Source organism: Barbus barbus (assembly GCF_936440315.1).
Source record: "Barbus barbus genome assembly, chromosome: 1".
NCBI lineage: Eukaryota > Metazoa > Chordata > Actinopteri > Cypriniformes > Cyprinidae > Barbus > Barbus barbus.
The window spans coordinates 23,322,889-23,346,388 of NC_136729.1; the positions used below are offsets into that span (position 1 = coordinate 23,322,889).

The 23,500-nt window shown below is 38.7% G+C and overlaps 1 protein-coding gene across 1 annotated transcript; it reads right to left on the bottom strand.

Moving 5' to 3' along the window:
• Window positions 1-778: 778 nt before the first annotated feature.
• Window positions 779-23,109, bottom strand: LOC306855227 (asc-type amino acid transporter 1-like). The gene is made up of 11 exons (XM_079393757.1): window positions 22,869-23,109; window positions 16,942-17,146; window positions 16,479-16,630; window positions 9,597-9,722; window positions 5,195-5,348; window positions 4,882-5,005; window positions 4,676-4,779; window positions 4,491-4,587; window positions 3,518-3,667; window positions 3,235-3,412; window positions 779-3,141 (listed from the first exon to the last, which is right to left on the bottom strand). The coding sequence occupies exons 1-11, from the start codon at window positions 23,014-23,016 to the stop codon at window positions 3,044-3,046; spliced, it is 1,536 nt and encodes a 511-aa protein (XP_079249883.1). The 5' UTR covers window positions 23,017-23,109; the 3' UTR covers window positions 779-3,043.
• Window positions 23,110-23,500: the final 391 nt, after the last annotated feature.

Below are 23,500 nucleotides of genomic sequence, written 5' to 3' on the forward strand. Positions count from 1 at the left end.
CGTGGGAAAATGACTCAATAATCACATTTGTACTTGAGCTCACACACGTTGGTGTCTTTGTTTTTCATATCAGCCGTTATAATTTCATCTGCATTCATGCATTTGGTACTTGTGAGACTTATTTGCCAGTAAAATTATGTTGCTTCCATATCATGAATGTATGTATGTTCTGTTAATAAATGTAGTGCTACATCCTCAGTGCAAGTCACACTTGCTGCTTTAGCACACTTGGCCCTGGTCCAAGCTTGGAAATAAGAACTAATCAAACTAAAAGCTGGTCCCATCTCTGAAGGGCCAGTCTGTTCCTTCCTTTCATTCTGTCTGCTGACTGACTGCTTGTTATTTCACACATTTCCATTCTCCATGTTCTGACTGCAGGATCATCTTGTCTAATCCCATAGGTTTAAGAATGTGCCATTTCAGAGATTGACAGATTTTATAGAATCGCAGATGTTTTAATACATTGTGAAGCCTTTAGATTCAGTGCCATTATAGAGGTCATGCACTTTCTGTCTTGTCATTTGTTGGGTTCAGATGAAATGGCTGAAGATTAAAGCACTTCTAAGAGACTTTACTTGCGACATCCATCATTACTTTGAATTTTTTTAATAGTGTACTTTATGTTCTGTGAAATTCAAGTAAAATCCAATAGAAGAGATCAATCAACACATGCCACAATAAAGTCTTTTAGCGTTATTCGGCCAGTATCTTGAAATCCTAGACCAGTGTTTCTTAACCTTTTTGAGTCGAAGGCCACCCATTGTCCAACACAATATTTGACCACAATAGTTCACCATGATTTATTTTGTGTTTACAAAAGTTTTGAAGAACTGTATGTTCTTGAATAAAATCAATAGTTATTGAGGGAGGAAAGCATTTTAACTGCGTTACATTCACATAATTAATTTAAATAATTGCAAGTCATCCCGTGCCCCTCTTGGCAGTTTACCGAGGCCCCTTGGTTGACACCACTGTCCTAGACTGACTTCTCTTTTCATTGCAGTTTATGGTTGCCTTGATCATATTTTGTAAATATTTTTTTTCCTCTTCCAATCTGGTTGTGTGTGGTTGGTAATGGTCAAGGTTGCTACATGTTTGAAAAGGTTTTGATGTATTTCATTTGCTGGAAGGATGAAAAACTGTTTACCTGTACCTTGAATTAAATCCACATTTCTTCATTAGATATTCAGACCAACTTCTTGTTATCTGGATAAAGTGTGGTCATTCATAAACCTAATCTTCCCTAATGTAGGCAGTTACTCCCTTTGCATATATAGACCAGGGGCCGTATAACAGAAACTTCCTGTTAAAAGTATTAAGATCCTAGTTACTAAACAGATATGATTCTAGAGTTAGTATATTTCTGTTAGTATATTAGTATATTTCTTCTCCAATGGTCATTTCTGTCAGGGGATGTCATAATGTTTTTTCTCGCAATATAATGGCTACTTTTCTGAAATGAGGCAGACTCAATGACATATGTGGCCAACAAATGAAGCCTCATGTCCTTACTCAAACACACACATAACACAATTATTTGCGACCTTTTCCAGAATTAAATTTAATGTGCTAATATTGTTATTGATAAACGCCTTTTAATATTTTTTTTTTACAAAACACAAGTATATCAGCATACATATCTAGAGTGCCTACAGTATGGAACATATGTATAATTAATACATACACCTAACACTAATGTCAGGAATGCGGTCTCACAATGAATCCCTGATATATTTGAAACTTTAAGCAATATTTACATTAAGATTTCACTGTGCTGTGAATTTCAACGTGCCGTGCCGCTGTGGGCCATGTGAGCATGAACACTGCTAGTCTGACAGACATCACTGAGAGACACTGAGCTGGACCCATGGAAAGAGAAGAGCACTGGGGTGTTCATAAAGGTTGTGATCGGGCGTCAAGAAAGATCTAACCAGAGCGCTCAAGTGACGTTCAAGTGCAAAATCACTAATCACAACTCCTTCAGATCCAAACTCTCAAAATCTGTTTGACGGACTTTGGGGGTTTGGTGGTCAGTTTAAAACGCAGAAATGGATATTATCGCTGTTGCATAGCTCAGTGGAATGTCCATGGTCAGTGCCCAGAATAAATGCATCCCAGTCAAAATAGACAAATGCCTTGGTTATCTGAAGGCATTCATCTCCTTTTTGGACAACAGTTGAAAGTGTCTGGCTAAGAGGATTTTTTTTTTAATGTAAAGCACCTTTTATGTAAATAACGTTATCCGAGAAGAATGAACTTGGAACATCCCATGGTTCCTATCATTCGCATAAGGTTAAGAGATTGGCAGTGCTAATAAGTGCTGGGGCAGAGCCTCTGTTAAACAGTGGCAGGAGATTGTTGCTTATTCAGGAAGCAAGGCAATAAGTTTATCGTGCAACATGAGCTTAAAATTTGCAAGTAAATTAAAGTGCCTAGACTATTCTTGCATAGACATTTTGAGCGCAGCTAGACTACTACTTTTTTGCTTGAGGGAGTCAGTAATTATTAGGAGGACTAGAGGACAAGGCCTAATCATCAAGGTGAAAAAGTTCAGACTCACAAATGGAGTTTAGATATCAGACTGGGTTAATAGGTAAGCAGGCTTCAACAAGTCCCCTTCTGCTCACTTACAGGGGGATTACTAATAAAAAGTCTACTTAAAGTAAAGATAAAAGCTCAAAAACAGAGCGAGATCCTGTAAGGCACATGAGAATACACCAACAGTTCTCAAAAATTGAACAATTCCCAGAGAAAACATGAAGAGGTCAAGGGAATTCATCTCCGACAGAACGGGAGAAGGGTGTGTTCAATAACAAGGTGATGTCCGAACAAATGTATGAGAGGGGAGAACAGTTACAACTAAGAAATTTGACATCTGAGCGAGAAAACATAAAACTTCTGTTTCTTCTGCTTTGATGGCTGAGTCTCAGAGGAGCTGGAGAGCATTTCCTCACGCACAGCATCAGACAAGGATAACACTGAAGAACGGATGGAAAACAGGTCTTTGCTATTCCAAAAAGGAGAGTGAGGAGTCATATGCCGCTCACAGCTCTGATTTCTCTGTAAGAGGCTGTATTTCAGAAGGATCATCCTGAGGGAAGACCACATAACACAACTTCTGCCCCAGATAGGTGACTCTCTCTAAAAAACACGTAAATGTACAGATGTCAGATGGTTTTTCATTGCAGAGTGCTAACAAAACAATGCAAAGCAGTTTTGGCTGGTCTTACTCACCCACTGCACTGGAAATCCAGTGTGGTTTGTTCTTCCACTGCACTCCAATGAAGTAGATGGGGACTCCAGTGAGCATGATCACCAGGCCCATACCACACACCACTGGCTCCGAGTACAGACTGAAGCCCAGTAACACTGCCCAGAACACTAGATAGCTGCAAGGGACCAACAAGTTTACCTGCGCGAAGTTAGAGAAGAAGAGGGAGGTGAATACCACCTAAACACTGACCAGTCAATCTAAATCAATCTTCCTGATGAGGTCTGTAGTTGGCGATTGAAGTACCTTGATGGGTCGGACCAGTTTGGGTTTCTTCCATCTGTAGTACAGCAGCCCAGCTATAGTGACTCCATATGAGAGGTAATTTATAAATGACACATAGTTTATGAGGTTATGCGTGTCCCCGATACACAGGATCACTATGGTCGCCGTGCACTATGGAGAACAAGAGGAGACATTATGGACATATTGTATGCTGCAGTTCTCAATCTTTTTGACTCAAAGGCCCCCACTGTCCAACACAATATTCGAAGACCCATATTGGCCAGAGATATATTTTCTCTGGTATTTCTTCTGTAATTCTGACAACATTTTCAACCCATCCAGGTACTTTTCTGAAAATTTTAAGATATTGCTTAAAAAACTGAAAATAGCAAGGAATGGAAATGCCAATATGCGCATAAATTCGTAAAATTGCAAAAATTGTCTGTTCTCAATTTACGCGGATAATTTATTTATCCAATAAGATGTGTTTCCACCATTGTGAAAAAACAACGATGGAAACAAGATGCTTTGGGACATATTTTAATCTATATGCTATATTAACTGAACTTTAAATGTGCTTGATCTGAGTCATTGAATGTTGATGTCAAGCACATTGTTTAAGTATAAATGGGCTTTTCCAAAATGTTTCAACTGGACAGTTATTTTCTTGTTTGGCCACATAACCAGCTATTTTCAAATTTGGGAACATAACCAGCAATGTTTAAACCTGTTTTACTACTGTGGTTGATTGACAGGTGAGTAGGCGGTCCTTTACTGTTGTCTGGAACACAACAGGACAAATTAGCTAGGGTTTATACAACTAATTCTATACAATCACATGAGTTTTCTATTACCGTTAAATGTGGTTTGTGTGATCTGTACACAAAACATTCTGGACCCCGTTTAGACCTGAATCGGATCAACCAAATCTTTCAGACTGAAAGCAGTGTTGTGTTGCATGTGCTGTGAGTGCGAATAGCTCTTTCTCTCTCACACAAACGAGTAGGGCAGGGATTGGTGTGCAGCTCTTAAGGTGAATCATAGCCAGCAGGTAGGGCAGGTGACCCTCTCTGGCGCCTGAGAAACACAACCTGTGGAGGATGGACAATGAAGCCAGTTTTAGTTTAAAGTTTTAAGGGTTGCTGTATTAGGCCAGTTTATACTCAAATATTTCTGTACCTAGAAGATGTAAACAAGTATCCATTGATCCCCCCAAAGGTAGAAAGAGCTACAGAGATGGGCATCACCCAGGAGAACGCTCCTAGCAGCTTCTCTCCAAATGTCTTCAACACAACACACAAAAAAACAGATGCCAATTTATCAAAGCACCTAATAAATGCTACGTTGTTTTAGCAGAATAAGCCAGAAGAGGTCAGAGAACTCACCACAGCGACAGCGTTCGATTCCAGCAGCTCTTGAGGGGACATGGAGGAGAAGTACGCAATGTTGGTGAGAGTATAGACGAGTGTCACCAGGGGGATGGAGATGTAGATTGCACGTGGAAGGTTCCTAGAACAGAAACCACACCATAAAATATATGCTGTAAGAGTTACCCAAGGTATTGTATTTTAAGTAGCATTTGTTTTATATTTTCATTATATTTACATTTTTGTTGATTTACATCTCCTCACGTTGGGGCCCCAGGCGACTGCCTCAATTGCCTGTTAGATGGTGTGACATAGACTATAAAAGACTTACTTGCGAGGCTCAACCACCTCTTCAGTGACGTAGTTCAGGAAGTTCCATCCACTGTAGGCAAATGAGGCCTGCAGGAAGGCCAGAGCAATCTGCCCCACCGACGGATCCTTTATGAACTCAAATGCTGTCTGCGGCTCCAATGAATCATAGTGTCCTGGAGAGAAAATACAGAAAATATGCTTATGACCTAAGGGTTGTACCTGTAGCATAAAATGCTGTATATTTCAGATGCTCTTGGGAATAATCTGTTCATATTCATCTTGACACTCAAGTGTCATCCATTTGATTTCATTATTCCACTAGATAGTCAAAGCCTCCAAAAAGCCTTTCTCTCTCGTCACTCAAGTGTGAAACTGCACTGCTTAGCTCTCTCGTTTACTCAATTCCTTCTCTTGTCAGTTTAGGGAATGCCTCCAGACAAGCTCGCTAAATAAAAATAGTCTTCCCATAATGGGTCATAGCCATTACCTGCAACTCTTGACACAGGACAGTAAATAACAGAGCATGACTAAGCACCACTGCTTTATTGTAACAGCACTTAGTTGTGTAACAAGTCACACAAAGATCACATTGTTAAAACTATTCTGCAAATTAAGGCGAAATTTGCCATTTTGCTACAGTCTTAGCTTAGTTTATTGTGAACTGCCTAAAGTAAATGAGTCAGCTTTATACTGTATTGCAACACTTCAAAATACTATCAAAACATCTTAATAAGCTAACATTTTCTTATTCAATAAATTAAAGTTCATTCAATTGACTGTAAGTTTGAACCAATTAGAATGCAAAATAAAGGTTTTAATAGTGATTTTCCTAAAGGCTGCAATGCAATACACAACTTTTTGTTTTGAATGACTTTAAAGTTTGGTACAACCCGAATTCTGGAAATGTTGGGACGTTTTTTACTAAAACTAAAAGACTTTCAAATCATGAGCCAAAATTTTATTCAAAATAGAACATAAATAACAACAAATGTTTAAACTGAGAAATGTTTACAATTTTATGCAGGACATGGCGTCCGTGATTTCCAACAAGAATGTCAAATTTGGACTCGTCTGACCATAGAACACATTTTCCACTTTGAAACAGTCCATTTTAAATGAGCCTTGGCCCACAGGACACGACAGCACTTCTGGACCATGTTCACATATGGCTTCCTTTTTGCATGATAGAGCTTTAGTTGGCATCTGCAGATGGCACGGCAGATTGTGTTTACCGACAGTGGTTTCTGGAAGTATTCCTGGGCCCATTTAGTAATGTCAATGACAGAATCATGCCGATGAGTGATGCAGTGTCATCTGAGGGCCTGAAGACCACGGGCATCCAACAAAGGTCTTTGGCCTTGTCCCTTATGCACACAGATTTCTCCAGTTTCTCTGAAACTTTTGATGATGTTATGCACTGTAGATGATGAGATTTGCAAAGCCTTTGCAATTTGATGTTGAGCAACGTTGTTTTTAAAGTATTCCACAATCTTTTTATGCACTCTTTCACGGATTGGAGAGCCTCTGCCCATCTTTACATCTGAGAGGCTCTCTAAGACATCCCTTTTATGTTACAGACCTGATGTCAATTCATTTAATTAGTTGCTAGATGTTCTCCCAGCTGAATCTTTTCAAAACATTTGCTTTTTCAGCCCTTTGTTGCAAAATGTGTAAAATTTCTCTTTTTAAGCATTTGTTATGTTAGCTATATTCTATTGTGAATAAAATATTGGCTCATATTAAATTCAGAACAGTACAGAGAATCTCTTGGATTACAATTTGCAACTAGACGGATGTACTGTTACGTCCTCTAAAGTCAATAATCTGGGTGTTATATTAGACAGCAACTTGTCCCTTGAAAATCATATTTGCCATGTTACAAAAACAGCATTCTTCCATCTTAGAAACATTGCCAAGCTTCGAAACATGCTACCTGTTTCTGATGCAGAAAAGCTAGTTCATGCATTCATGACCTCTAGACTGGACTATTGTAATGCACTTCTAGGTGGTTGTCCTGCATCTTCAATAAACAAGCTACAGATAGTCCAAAATGCAGCGGCTAGAGTCCTTACCAGGTCAAGAAAATATGATCATATTACCCCAATTTTACAGTCTCTGCACTGGCTACCTATTAAGTTCCGTATCATTTACAAAATATTATTACTTGTCTATAAGGCCCTAAATGATTTAGCTCCTGCGTACCTAACTTTTCTTCTACCACGCTACAATCCAACCCGCTCCCTAAGGTCGCAAAACTCTGGACTTTTGGTAGTACCTAGGATAGCAAAGTCCACTAAAGGAGGTAGAGCTTTTTCACATTTGGGTCCCAAACTCTGGAATAGCCTTCCTGATAACGTTCGGGGTTCAGACACACTCTCTCTGTTTAAATCTAGATTAAAGACACATCTCTTTAGCCAAGCATTCACATAATGCATCTTATAATCTTGTACTGCAGTTATATCTGATCAAATGTACATTATTATTCTTTAGCTTGCCTTGAACAAATTATTTTTGCTTAGATGGAACAGCAGCTACGCTAATTATGTCTCTATTTGTTTCTCTGCTCCTGCCACGGGATGTAACTAGGAATTACAGAAGCTTCAGTCTGGATCCAACCCTTAAATTATCTGAGATGACCAAACACCTGAGAAGAGATGATGCCAACCCCTCAGAGGACCTCAGAGGATGCCAACGCTCAACCAACATACAGAATTACCAAATTTTGCCATAAGTTAAATATATAAAGTTTCTGCAATATATAAATATATAAATATATTGTGGAAACTTAATTTCCTGTAGAGCTGCTTTGCAACGATTTGTATCGTAAAAAGCACTATACAAATAAACTACTTGAACTCGTGATTTGAAAGTCTTTTAGTTTTCATTTTATTCAAATTTAAAAAGCGTCCCAACATTTCCGGAATTCAGGTTGTGGTTGTGTAGTGTATGGGACATACACTACACAACCTTGGGACATACACTACACAACCTGTGGACGTGCCACTTTATGGGACATGTTCGGCACAGGATTTCTAAATTGCCTAAAATAACCAGGTGTTGACTGTTGCACTGCGCCGACATCAAACCACAAGAGCTAGAGAGCAGAGCAGACAGCTCCTTATGCTTTCGATTCACTCTTGCTTTACTTTGATGTCATACAATGATCAATCGGCACAGTGCAAACAACCAACACCTGGTTATTTTAGGCAATTTAGAAATCCTGTGCAGAACGTGTCCCCGGGAAGTGGCACGACTGGTTGCCTCACTCTGTAGCCATTTCCAAAGTCGGCAGGTGTATGATGTCTGATATTGGCAAGTGTTTTAAAATAAGATTAGATTTTAAAAGTTGTAAAGTGCATCCTTAAAGGTCATTGGTTCACATTTTATGAACCTAGGGGTGATTTTATTGTGCCCTTAAGCAAAGCACTTAACTGCAGGATGCTTCACTGTAAATCACTTTGAACAAGTATCAGGGGTGCATTTCCCTGAAAGCAACTATGGTCACAATTTCTATCCTCACCAATAGAGTTCAATGGAATTAACGACCACAGTTAGCTAACAATGCTTTTGGGCAATGCAACCTTGCATAGTAACACATAATACAAGATCTACCACTAGATGTCACTATTGAAAAAAAACTGGAGTTAAAGGAATGGTTTTCCCCAAAACCTGCAGAATAAACAACATCAGGCTGAGTGAACAATGACAGAATTTTTATTTATTCATGAAATGTTAGCATATTCCAAGAGGGTTTAAGCTTTAGAAGCAATGGGTTTAGATGGGGTTCTCTCTTTATTCTAAATAGCCTATTATGTTTGTGTTTAATAGATTATTTCAGTGGTCTGTGCCATTTAAGGTGAATCTTTTGCTTTTTATTCACTAGATAATAGGCAACTGGTCTGTTTAGACTGACAGCAGCTGGCTTTAATGTTGGGAGTGTTTGATGATTCATGGCATTCAACTGTGGGAATTATTCACAGATGTGAGTTTATCAAACTCTTCTCCTTTCTCTACTTTGCCTATTGCTTTTTTCTTTCTTTTATCTCCTAACTTCACTGTCTGCGTCTGTGGGTTACATACTTGGCAATATTATTGGGACTATATAAAGTTGTTTTTCATCGTATTTTGGACTGAATGCATCTGTACATAGACACAATTTGTTCAGGAAACACCTTACATCGCTTATCTGTGCTACAGTTTGGCCAATCAACTGAAAGTGAAAAATCAATACAGTATAGAATTGTGATACCCTTAATTTTAATAATTAATGTCACTGCACATTTATATAATTTAAGATGCTTTGATACTTACTGCATCGATTTCAATGTTAGACAGCACAAACCATTTTTTAAGATGAAGTAGCATGTTTCATTTAAAACAACGGCTGGCAAGAAGATAAATGTTAAGTGTACTTGACACACCTTTGGCAATCTGGATCATTCCCACTACAATGATGAGGACAAGGGCCAGCAGTTTCCCCACAGTGAAAATGTCTTGGATCCGTGTCCCCCAGCGCACGCTGGAGCAGTTCACCCAAGTCAGGAACACTGTAAACACACACAGTGAACACAGTTATTCATTAACATATTCCAAACACAGTTTTATATTTTTTCAGATGTTTTACAAAGTGCTTTTTCACCAAAAAAAACCCAAACCTCTTAAGTGTCATGGGGACAAATCAGGTTGTGACACAGCAATGGAAGCAGTGTGATTTTGTTGGCAGAGCAGCACTAACTGGTCACATGGTCCATTTTTATTAGTTTAAAGAGGGGAATAAAGATCAGATGCAACTTATTTTACTGCTGCAGTCAAAACGCTAACCCATTCATGGCTAAGTGGTTCTCGACTAACGGCCGGGGCCCACTCAGCACACTACCAAGGGAACCTCAAGATAATTTAATTATTGAAATTAAGACAAAGTACACATTTAATGTGACGTGCTCACATTAAGTGTTTATGATTTTCTGCGGGAGGAAAATGCTTAACGAGAAACTCTGCGCATTGCGTTCATATTCTGCAGTTCTGCACGGATTTGTGGGTCTTGTCGTTTTCTCCTACAGATGACTTGCAGGACCCTGTTCGTTATTGTACTAAATTAGTTTTGATCGTTTATCCATCACAGCGTCTTGTCTCCATTGGCAACGCACACAATTCATGTCGAATGCACGTGACGTCGCAGGTAGCAGAAAGTTCAAGCAGTGATTGCAAGTGACATTGTAATTTAGTTTCTTTTTTCTTGTCTTCACCACCTAGCTACTGTTGTAAAATGTTGAGAGATTCAAACTAAAAATGATCAATAAATAGAACAAAATTAAAAATAAAAAAGACTGCAAGTGACGTCACTCGCGGAAGTGTCTGAGAGTGCAAGTACTGAGAGTGCAAGTAATGAGAGTGCAAGTGTCTGAGAGTGCAAGTACTGAGAGTGCAAGTACTGAGAGTGCAAGTACTGAGAGTGCAAGTACTGAGAGTGCAAGTGTCTGAGAGTGCAAGTGTCTGAGAGTGCAAGTACTGAGAGTGCAAGTGTCTGAGAGTGCAAGTACTGAGAGTGCAAGTGTCTGAGAGTGCAAGTGTCTGAGAGTGCAAGTACTGAGAGTGCAAGTGTCTGAGAGTGCAAGTACTGAGAGTGCAAGTGTCTGAGAGTGCAAGTACTGAGAGTGCAAGTGTCTGAGAGTGCAAGTGTCTGAGAGTGCAAGTACTGAGAGTGCAAGTGTCTGAGAGTGCAAGTACTGAGAGTGCAAGTGTCTGAGAGTGCAAGTACTGAGAGTGCAAGTACTGAGAGTGCAAGTGTCTGAGAGTGCAAGTACTGAGTGTGCAAGTACTGAGAGTGCAAGTACTGAGAGTGCAAGTGTCTGAGAGTGCAAGTGTCTGAGAGTGCAAGTACTGAGAGTGCAAGTACTGAGAGTGCAAGTACTAAGAGTGCAAGTACTGAGAGTGCAAGTACTAAGAGTGCAAGTACTAAGAGTGCAAGTGTCTGAGAGTGCAAGTGTCTGAGAGTGCAAGTACTGAGAGTGCAAGTACTAAGAGTGCAAGTGTCTGAGAGTGCAAGTGTCTGAGAGTGCAAGTACTGAGAGTGCAAGTGTCTGAGAGTGCAAGTACTGAGAGTGCAAGTACTGAGAGTGCAAGTGTCTGAGAGTGCAAGTACTGAGAGTGCAAGTACTGAGAGTGCAAGTGTCTGAGAGTGCAAGTACTGAGAGTGCAAGTGTCTGAGAGTGCAAGTGTCTGAGAGTGCAAGTGTCTGAGAGTGCAAGTACTGAGAGTGCAAGTGTCTGAGAGTGCAAGTGTCTGAGAGTGCAAGTACTAAGAGTGCAAGTGTCTGAGAGTGCAAGTGTCTGAGAGTGCAAGGCCTAAGAGTGCAAGTGTCTGAGAGTGCAAGTGTCTGAGAGTGCAAGTACTGAGAGTGCAAGTGTCTGAGAGTGCAAGTACTGAGAGTGCAAGTGTCTGAGAGTGCAAGTACTGAGAGTGCAAGTGTCTGAGAGTGCAAGTACTAAGAGTGCAAGTGCACGTCTCCAATGTGGAAAGACATTTATAGTTATGCTTGTCAAGCACTAAAATATTTAATCAGGTAAAAATTGTAAATCACTAATGACTTGAAAAATAATGCAAATTCATTGGTTTAAAAAAAAATGGGAGCCTTGAAAAACATGCATCTTTTTTGAAACTTTAGGAATCCTGAAATGTAATTTACAGAAACTAGAAGTGTCAGGTCTTCAAATATTGTTGTGAACAATGAAGGGCCTTGGATTGATACGGTTACCTTACAGATTTATTTGATATCTTTACACATTACAATTGGGACAATTGGGAAACAAAAAAAAGAGTACCTTATCAAGGGGACTCAATACAAATCAGACTAAAGCTGACAGATTAAAAAAGTAAAAATACACTATAGATTCACGGACGGAAGTACAGGCGTTAGAGGCCATTGCTTGTCTGTACATCTGTGTTTGAGGTTAGTGGTTTCTGTGTTGAGACGCATTGTGTAACAGCTCCGGTGTAGATCCGGTACACAGAGGTCCGTCTCCAGGGCTTGACGGCACAGTATACCCAGGCATGCCGAGGGAGACACTGGGCAAAGGGGAGACGGGTTACCCCCACTCATCCATCAATGGCCGGAATTACCCGCCCACACACGCTAACACATGCAGGGCATCTGTCAGACCCCCCTAGACAAACAGCTTCCGATGCCCCACAACAAAACAGCCCAGACGCCAGCTAAATTTCGTGAGAGTAGGCAGTCGACAAGAGAGGCTCACAGCCTGCAAACTAACAGCTAACCTGCACAACTTCATCAGCTCGTGTGATCCTGAACTCAACACACACCACTTGTCAACCTTCATGCCCAGACAGCATTCAGTGAATATTTTTTCTTGATAGTACAGCATTCCCTAACAAAAATAAAAGTGCAACTCAGGTAAAAGCAAAAAAATAAAAACACATTTAAAACCTAAACCTGCATCCAGAGTGCATCCAAATGTATTTTTCATATTTAATTCAGAAAAAAAATGATTCATAAGTTGATTGTATAACATTCGTTCTTTCTTGGTTAAATGTGATTAAAACAATACGCCTCAAGAGTCACTGTGTTTTTTAGGTGTTCTTAGGCACCTTAAAATGACAGAAATAGCAGTATGATCAAAGCCAAAATGTTCAAATCATAGTTACATTTATTAGTAATAATAATCTGAATTGCCAGTTTTGCCAGTTTACGGTAGCCAGGCAACATAGCAACTTGTATAAGAGATAGTTCACCCAAGAATATTGTTCTCATGTTGTGCAAGTACTGTAAACTTGTAAAACTTTTTGTATGACCCTTTACCACAATGCACATAATTAATAATAACACCCATTATAACAAAATATGTGGTGACAGGTGTTATCCATTTTATATGATAGGTTTCAGAGCACTACAGTGTTTGCCATGTTTGGCTTTAACGGATCTGACTCCAGCTCCTTCTTGTTTTGTATCACAGTGCAGAAGTGACTAAGGGTGGCCAAATGAAGTTAAATGAACACAAAGCTAATGAGAGGAGAATTCTAATGAAGTGCTAACAGCCTTTAAATCTGCCAAAATACAACCACTCACTTCAAACCCCCGAGAGGGGCATCCCTCTGCAGCTAATTGACCGATAAAGCCAACAAAAGATGCACTAAATACACAAAAATGTGCAAAACACTACAACTCTCTGTGGCCAAAGCCTGAAATAAGTGTTTTTCATGTTTACTCAGTATTGAAAATGGCAGGCTTTTTAAACAGTTTTATTAAAAAAGACAATAATTAAAAAAAAGAAAACAATGAAGTGACCAGCATATGTGGGAACATCTTAAAAAATGCTTGAAAAAGCATTGTTTTATTTCATCTTTTTGATGTTTTTTTTTATTATTTGTATTGTCCTTTTACATCTTTGGCAGGATTTCTGTATGTATAAATGTTTTTGAAATAATATTGCAGACATGGGCAACAAGAGTTGAGTCACATGAACAAATCTTTCAATCTCTGGAGTGTGTGGCCTTTACAGGAGAAGATTTCCACACACTCATAAACCAATAAAAAGGTACATTAGAACAGTAAACTACCTGTCATTAAAGATACAGTTGTAAAAACGTAATGTGGCACACATCTTTTTTTCCAAGTCAAATGAGAGATTGAGTTTAGTTGAATTATGCAGGTTAATGCAGGTTAGATGCTCCGCAAAGGTCTGTGTGTTTGCTTGTGTGTCCAGACCAGCGGGAGCTGAGTGTGTGTGTGTGTGTGTGTGTGTGTGTGTGTGTGACTGTGTGTGTGTGTGTTTCTGTGTGTGTGCATGTTTATGTGGTTTATGAGGACACAAATTTGTATAATGACATGGGTATGACAGAGGTATAAAGGTGGTTTATGAGGACACTGCCTATGTCCCCGTAATTCAAAAGGCTTAAAAAACATACTAAAAATCTAAAAAAAAATCTAAAAATGCACAAAGTCTCCTGTGAGGGCTAAGTTTAGGTGTAGGGTTGGTGTAGGGCAATAGCACACACAGTTTGTTCAGTATAAAAACCATTACGCCTATGGAGAGTCCCCATAAACCACAAAAACCAACATGTGTGTGTGTGTGTGTGTGTGTGTGTCTGTATCTGTCTGTGTGTAATCTGACTGCAGCAGACAGAGCTTGTGACTTTCATTCAGAACATTCAGAAGGGGAGGGCAAATGTAACACGTGGTGCAGTATAGACAAATTCTCACACAGTGCAACTAAGAACACTCACTTGCACATAACTAGGGGTTCATGCAATGGTTTCCAAATGCATCAGTTTACCATTAAAAATATCCACTGCTGCATCAACACATACAGCTAGAAAAAAACCTGTACAAGCTAGGGTTGTGTATTTACAGAGCATGTTCCTGAATTTCAAGAATCAATTGTTGTATTTGCCATTGCATTTGATATATAGTATATTTAATCAAATATCTTTCATTGTTTTAGAAAATGATGAAAGAACACTTAATTTCCCACCAATTAATATTGCTGTCAACATTTATTTTAGTTTTTATTATTAAACGATTTATTTAGTTACTTTTGTGTTACTGTTGCATTATTTTTTGAGTTGCAATCCAGTAAATCTCATGTCATTTTATAAAACAAATTTCCACTTCAATTCACATTCCAACTATGAACTGAAATGGAGCTATTATTTTACAATGCAAGGGGCATTTTTGATTTTTGTGGGCATTTGTGTGGAAAACGTATGTGAAAAATAGGTGCTAAGTGTATGAAGACCTTAAGTGATTTCCTGAGGTCTTTGAATGTCTCATCTTATTTCGGGGTATTTACTTGGTCTAAAGGTTAATGGCAGACAGTGGGAGGGTGCGCATTAGAACTGTGCCCTTCCTAAGCATGACTCACACACTCCAAGCGGCTTATCAAAAGATCATAATTCGCTCCTCATTTGTCAGGTTTAACAGTATTTTAGCGGCATTCACAAAGTCCCGCCTCTATGCTCTTGTCCATCAAAGAGCATTGGGGTAACTAGGGCAACTGCAAGGTCCCCAAACAATACACAATACAGAGGAGACGCCCACATGTTCCGCCGGCTCAAAGCCTGGCACCATTATGGAGTCTGACGCCACACAGCCTGAGGATCAGGTGCCCTAATACCACGATATCAATACCAACCTCACCCAGCTATCCAGACCCAAACAAATGCGCTCCCCGAGTATCTGGCTAATCGGAAGAGAGCGCAGTGATTTGGGATGCAGGTCTAGCATCCTTTGATAGGGCACACACATGAGGTGTGTTCCTTAAATAGAGCAACTGGCCCTCATCACTGTGCTCTTTGGAGTATGTCTGATTCAAAGCTTTTGTTGGCTGTTCTTCAGGACAGCTTCTGGATTCTGCTGCCAAAAATAGGGATGGATGGCTCAACTCAGCCAGCACTGTCATTAGGACCACTGCCCTCACTTTGACACACCCCCAGTACTCCTTCCTGGGAGACCCTGTCCAGATCTGACAGGTCCAAACCAGCTGAGTCACGGGGCTGTACTGAAACAAACACACACACACACGTAGACATACATTTGACTGGTTTATCTCCACCAGCTCCAAAAATATCCTGCCACGTGCCCACCAGTGTTAAGTTCTAGGATCAAGATTGAAGTGGTATACACACAAGGGAGTGATTCAGAAAGAGAGAAAGACAGAATGAAGGACAAAGTAGACTCATCTTTGACTTTGTCTGATAGTCAGAATTCAATTCTAAATGTACTAGGGGTGAACTATACAGTATGTCGACACCATATTAAAGGTTTTTTAATTTAACAGCATTGATGGATATTTGATATATAATTGTTAATGCTCTATTTTTACATTTATATTACCTTTGCTGTCATCAAATATTCATTAAAGATTCTCTTTAAAAACACTAACAATTTAATAACACTATTACATGTCATCACCACAACCCTACACAGGATAAGCAGTTTGCAAAATAAACAGATGGATGAATTACATGTAATCTTCAGCAAATCTTCAAATATAATTTTTTTCATTTAAAACCAATAACTGTATTTTTTATGGTTTTATTTAATTTATTAGTCCAGAATTTTCATATCTGCTATTTCTTGCTTATCAACCATAACATGAAAATAATTATTGGCCAAAATTTTAATTATCAGATAAAGGTGCCTACCTAGTATGTACTGCATTTCTATCAACTGATTTGCTATAACTAGAAAATTTGAATTAAGAAGTCATATGACGGTAGAACCAAATCAGAGCTGACCTGCAAAAGCAGAAGACTGCATTATTACTCATGGTGTGTGCTTTACTCACAGACACAGGTGGTTGAGAGGAGCCGGGTGGCGATGTATGGAGGCAGGCAGTTAGGGAAGGCAGGCTGCAGCACATAGTTGGAGAAGGTGAGCGCAATCACAGCCAGAGTTGTTGGGTACATAATCAACACAGCACTCCACAGCAACAAGAATCTGCAAAAACATAAACAAATGGCCATCTTTATCATCACCAATACAAAACAGTTAGTGTTGCATCTGAGCGAGCAAGTAAACACATGTGAATCTCCCCAAGGAGAAATTATTCTATGTGTTTCTCACACAAACTGATACATCCACATTGACATTTAAGCATTTGGCAAACACTTTCGTCCAAAGAAATAAATATTGCATCTGTTCATGCATTTCATGGGAATCCAACCAATGACCTTTGCATTGTTAATGCTCTACTGTTTGAGCTACATGAATGCTGAGTATAACACTATGGAGGACAACAATAGACCTACCCCACCAGTCCCCCGAAGATCTCAGTCACGTATGAGTAGTCTCCCCCTGATTTGGGGATGGTGACGCCCAACTCGGCATAGCAAAGAGATCCCAAGGCACAGATTCCTCCTCCTAGGACCCACACGATGAGTGACAACCCCACACTGCCTGCATGATCTAGAACCCCCTTTGGAGAGATGAAGATCCCTGAGCCAATGATGTTGCCTGAAAAAAAAAAAAAAGAATAAGCAAAGGGTTGTATAGTCTTCATATATTGTTCAGTCTAAACTACATTGGACTGAATCATGAGCCCTTCACCTCAAGACATGATTGGTTTTATGTATCACAAATAAATAGACATAAAAATCTTATTGGCAATTTCTTCAATTAGAGCATTTTAAAGAGTTTATTTGTACTAAGTGCATGGGAATATTTAAGTGAGATTTTAATTATGCTGTTTATCTCTTGCTTTTATATCAGTTTCTCACTTGAAATATTTTTTTTATATATATTGTTTAAAAATCTGCAATCTTGTTGGGGTTTTTACAGTGCAAGACAATGTGTTCTAAAGATCTGTTCTCACAGCTGTCAAAACGCTGCAGCACATTCCAGTCAAATCAACAATGTTAGAGTCAACATCAGTTGCGAAATCCAAGATGAGAGTCCAGTATCCAGTAAAAGGTAAATGTTCTGTATCACTGCATATACATCTTAGTCAAACCACCCGGAGCATATGCAGTGCCTGAATGATTATGCCTCAGGAAACTTAAACAAAAGAGTTTCAATTATATGAGGCTCAGCCACAGCTACGGGCAGAAAGATTATGTAATCATTTTGGGTTCTTGCTTTGTCTGCGGGTGTTCACATGAAATCGAATTTGGTAGTATTGTGAGTGGATGTGAATGTTTGTGGAAGCGCCTCAGAACTCCATAGAGGATAAGGCAATAAAGTAGACGAGACAGAGCCCAGCGCATCTCAAAAACACTCAGTCAAATGAGGCTCAAAGCTCATGAAGTTCATGGGGTCACGCTACACCACACTTGACTCTGACTGGCCATGCAACTCACAGCATAACAAAACAATGTCCGCTTGGCTGATTAACAGAAGTATTAACTCCACCTTGTACAGTGGTGGAAAGAATACCAAAACTTTACTTAATTTACTTAAGTTAAAATATTGCTACTTAAGGAAAAATTTACTTTAGTTATTTGTAGAAATTAACAAGTAAAAATACTGAAAAATATGACTCAAGTAAGAGTAAAAAAATTGTTTGCTGAAAAACTACTCAAGTCACTGCATTATTTATTTTTACCCAAAATGAGGCAATGTGAGCATTATGGAGCATTAAAAATGTTCATGCAATGTCTGTTTTACAAGAAGAATTGTAATGGTAATTGGTAATGCAAGAATTGCATTTGGATTATGGCACAATTTTTTCGTCCACATTTGCAATTCCTTTCGAAAATAGTCCCAATTTTCCTTCCATAAAAGTCAGACCAGTCTGTTTTTGCCTGAAGCTCAGGGCTCCACCCCAGTAGTTTGAAAAGTGCCTGTCAAATGTCAGCTTTTTTGTCCTTTGTACTTCTTGTGTGAAGTTGAATACTTTATTTTTATTCAACTCAAGTAAAAGTTAAAGTACAATTCAATTTTACTCAAGAAAGTAAAAAAATGTACAAAAGTATTTGTAATTAATTTGTAATTTCCACCTCTTGCCTTGTGTCAGTTCCAAAATTTGGACACACTCCCTGGATATTAAATATTTTTTTGTTATTTAAAAACAAAACAAAAAAGATTATCTTAAAAAAAAAAAAAAGATTTCAGGCCATTTGTTACTCTGCTCTCTAGATACGACTATTGACAAACTAATTTTAGTTAACCACTAATTTAATTAAGATTTAACTCTACAGAATTGATAAGGGTAAATGAGGTTTCACGGTGTCCACATTATTTAAAGAAGAAAATAAACTGCACTGGCAAAGAAATGTGTTAAGTAACTGAAAAAATTTGTTATTGACCTTGAGTAATATCAGGAGGACATTCTAGCACAGAGAAACTTTCCCTGGACAGGAGGTAAATAAGTCACTAGTTAAATTTCAGCAGTTATTTTGCCTCTAGAAAATCCTTCACAAGATGAATCTGCAATTCTATACTCTATACTTAAAGGTCCTTGTCAGCTTAATGTCAAACATTTAAAGTAGTGAAGGGCTGTGAACAAAATTGTTTCAGCCCTACCCGTAAAGCCACTAAACCATAAACATAACTGAAATCTACAGCTGCACCTGTATGTTGATGTTCCACAGAAAAAAGAACCACTTTCATCTGATCGTACTACAGTAAGGTCAAGGCCATAATCAAACAGAGGGGTCATCGGATGCTAAATTCACTTTACAAGTTGTTTGAACATAAATTTGTGTTGGAAGTGTGTGTGCACATCCATCCTATAACAATTAAAAAACACCCAGTGATGTTTTTTTAAATCCCTATTTTAAAATCCCCTTTCTCAAATCAGGCTGTTCTGAGAGCCCCGTCAGAATGATGTAGTTCTGTACATTCATGATCCAGCTTTATCTATAGAAGAAGTGAGTATAAGGGTTTTTATGAATCTTTGCAAATCGCCTTTCCTAATAATGTGTAGTTATCCAGTTTCACGGCTGAAATTAGTATGCTCCATAGACATATATACCTAGATGCCTCATTATCGACTGTTTCTATGTAAGCCATCCACCATTTTTGGAACAGTCTGCGAATCTTTGAGCGCATTGACTGTATGCGTCTACAACAGCCAGTTATACGCTTGTATATCTTTGAATATTCATTGATTATTATGGTGAATGTGAGATGACTGACGCGTCAACATATCTGAAGTGGTCGAATAGGGAATCTATACATATCTATTGCTGCGTTCAAGTCCTCCTGGGACATTCATATTTACAAGTTGACAAGTCGTTATTACGACGTCAGGTGCATTCAAGTCACTTTGGTCAGAAAAAGATGACGATTTAACTTTTCTACATAAAATTCAAAGTTTTTTTTTTTAACTCTACATCTAGGCCTACAAAATATTGAATGAAGAATGTGCGTCATTGTGTTTTTTCTTTTTTTTTTACGTTTTTATTTAATTTATGAAGGTGATGTAAACTGAATAATTATATATTCTATTATAATTATATAATATTTTGTATATGTAACTTATATAGTTTTATTGTACATTACAAAAAAATTATAATTTTATTCATTTCAACAACTTTACCGACACTGTATATTGGCTGCGTCCATTGCATCCGACACGTTTTGTCACTGACACGCCCCCAACTCGGAAACTCGGGGCTTAAAGAAAGTTTCCCACTCGTAATAACAACTTTGTGGTGGCATTCATGTGCGTTCAACTGGTAAATACGATGCATCCGACATGACTTGAACATGGTCTGCTCGTCACTCCACGGAAGAGAGGGGCGGAGTCAGCAGAGCTCACTAGCATTTAAAGCAACGTGGACTAGATCAGCGTGCTAAAAACAGAGCTGGTTTTGAAAGGGTAGAATGTGTTTTCTACATTACCATTGAGAAATTGTAACTAAAGTATGTTAGACTTTTCATTAAGACCCTATAGAATTATATCAACTTATGTAAAATGGGCATCCGATGACCCCTTTAATCCCTTAAACTTGTTTATATATCGCTATAAAAACCTTGTGTGAACTGTACCTTTTATCCTGGACAATAATGGCTTTTTTTTTTGTTGCTAATTCTTTAAAGTACGTTCCTGTATTGAAACTGACTTTAAAAAATTTGCTGGAGTAAAAAGTGTCACTACTAATACTATAGGGCTGATATTAGGCTTCAGGAAGAACAATGTTGGACATTGTTATGAGCAATGTTGGGGAAAGTTACTTTTAAAAGTAATGCATTACAATATTGCGTTACTCCCTAAAAAAGTAACTAATTACATTACTTCGTTACTTTTTATGGAAAGTAATGCATTACGTTACTTTTGCATTACTTTTTAAATATGAGCAGGGCTTCATTGTTTGTTTTTAATATAAGAAGTTCTATTTACAGTATAGCAAATGTAAAAGCCCTTTCACACCAAAAAGTGTAATGAATGAACCTCAGGCTGAAGGGTGAGTAAATTCACGTCTGTACAGAAGAACGCAGGAGAAGAAGGTTCAACACTCTTCAGCAATAAAAAAAAACAATGAAGCACAATTCACGAGTTCTTACTTACATATATTTAGCACGAGTAACGTAATGCGTATTTGGCGAGTATGATAATACGTTGTTGGCGTGCTGTCCTGGGGAAGGGCTCCGAGCTCGGGAATGGCCCGAACCCAGAGTACCGCCCAAAGTGTGGTGAGAACTTTAGTGATATTGGTGGAGAAGGGGTGGTGGAGGGATGCTGATTAACCGTCAAGTGAGTATAGGTATGTCAGCTGTATTTATATCCGTGTATTGATTAACATGATGCGTACCACTTGTGTTTAATTAGACTAAGTATCTGACGTGCTCCTCCCGAACTTTGTTAATAAAACATCCTTTGCTAGTTTATCTAAAGTAATTTTTGCATATTAGTATGGTTGAACTGGATTATCAAAGGTCAGCCTGAATAAGCCTGAAATGAATACTGAATCAGTTTTTTGTGAGCGAAATGAATTAATGCACATTCACATTTAGTCTAGAACTACAGTAACATCATGTTCACACAGTCCACACAACGCCTCTGTACTTCCAATTTCTCCCAACATGTGGACAGGAGACTTGTCAGTCAATAAATGGGAAAACAAAGTAACTGGCGTTACTTTTTGAAAAAGTAACACGGATATAGTAATGCATTACTTTACTAATTACTTGAAAAAAGTAATCTGATTACGTATCTCACGTTACTTGTAATGCGTTACCCCCAACACTGGTTATGAGAGACACAACATATCACAAATTAAATTAACAAAAGTACAAAGGTATAGTGTTGATCTTTTTAAAGCTTCCATTAGATGACCTTCATCTGAACAACAAAAACATATCTTATGCTGTGTTGTTGAAGATTATCAGCTCACATTCCGATGAATAGTTCACATAAAAACACTAAAATACATTGTATACAATACATACACACTGAGGATTATTCATTGGATGGATGTGCCTAGCACACTAATGATAAAAAGGCTGCCTAAAGTTTTTTACTTGTTTAATTTTGAGCATGTTATACGGTACATAAGAACATCTGAATCTGTATTGTGATGTAGGATAGTTTCCTGTCAAAACTCATTTAATCTTATACCATTATTTACTGACTACAGTAAACATTTACATCTCGCAGTGTGTGTAATCCTACAGATAGATGACATCCATAACACGAGACATTTGTGTTTGCATCGAAGGCAATAGTACGATTTTGCTTAGTCTGCAGGAAAGTCTACACTTCCGCATATTTTAATTCTATATTTTCCACTGCAGTGTATATAGCAATGGAGTCTTATATGGTGGGTTTGTTCAGGGCACGTGAAGGACACAGTGTAGTGGGCTGTAGCCACGTATGCGCGGAGTTGAGTTTCAGCCTGATTCTCTTCCTCAATGATGCAATCCGCGCTCTGATGAACTGAGTCTGATGGAGACTACTGTAAGCAGCGGCATGGCACGAGACGCTCTTCTCTACGAAAACCAAGCAAAGCTTGGACTGTCGTCCTAACAAAGTAAGACGATATAAGTATTGAAGCCTAGTTTTTAATACTTTATTTTTCACCACGAACACTCAACAGTTAGAGCGAAGCGCATGTGATAGCAGATGTGGACTGATATAAGTTAATTGAAGAGAAGGAATATGAAAGCGTGAGTGCTGAAGATATATAGCGGAAAGAGAAACAGAGTGATAAAATGACAAAGGAACATGCAGAGAGAAAGTTGACGCTGGTTAGAGCGCACGCGGTGGCATATTAAATATAAGGAAACATCTCACCTATAATTATAGCGCACGCGCTCAAGAGACCAATTTCTTTTTTAAGAGTCACTCTGTCCGTAGATCCACTTTGGTTTCCTCCGGAGTCTAACATCTTCTGTTGCTCCGTTTTTGCGCAGTTTCTCCGGTTCGTTTCAGTTCCATCCATTTGGGCGGCTGTTCAAGAAGACTGCATCTGTATCCGCGCCCGGTCTCATATAGCGAGGTGATGCAGGACGCAAGGCGCTCACGCATGCGCAGAACCCCTGCTGCCTGCCTCCATAGAGATCAACAGGTTGTGCTTTGCGCTGGCACGTGTTCACCTACACCACACGCGAACAAAGAGCTAGACACCTGTGTGGCATTGCAGCACCTCAATATCACAGCATTCAGTGTCCAGTTGTATTGGTGTTAATGTGTGACTGGCTGTATGTGGGTCCGTGACAGTGTAAAGGGTTAGTTCACATATAACATTTTTATGTTCTTTTTAATTTAGGCTAGCTAAAAAAAATCACCATTTCATTTTAAATTATCCTGCAATGTTACAAATACAAGTACAAATATTCAATTTATTCTCAGTATTAATAATAGCCTAACTACATGTACAATATACAAATAATATAAAACAAAAATATATATTTTACTTTAATCAA

Excerpts from the sequence above, each read along its gene's own strand:
- LOC306855227 (XM_079393757.1), bottom strand. The coding sequence starts at position 23,016 with ATGGATGGAACTGAAACGAACCGGAGAAACTGCGCAAAAACGGAGCAA. Across the intron at positions 17,147-22,868 it reads CGCGTGCGCTATAATTATAG|GCAACATCATTGGCTCAGGG; the intron begins GTGAGATGTTTC and ends TTTTTTTTTCAG. Across the intron at positions 4,588-4,675 it reads TACTTGTTTACATCTTCTAG|GTTGTGTTTCTCAGGCGCCA; the intron begins GTACAGAAATAT and ends CATCCTCCACAG.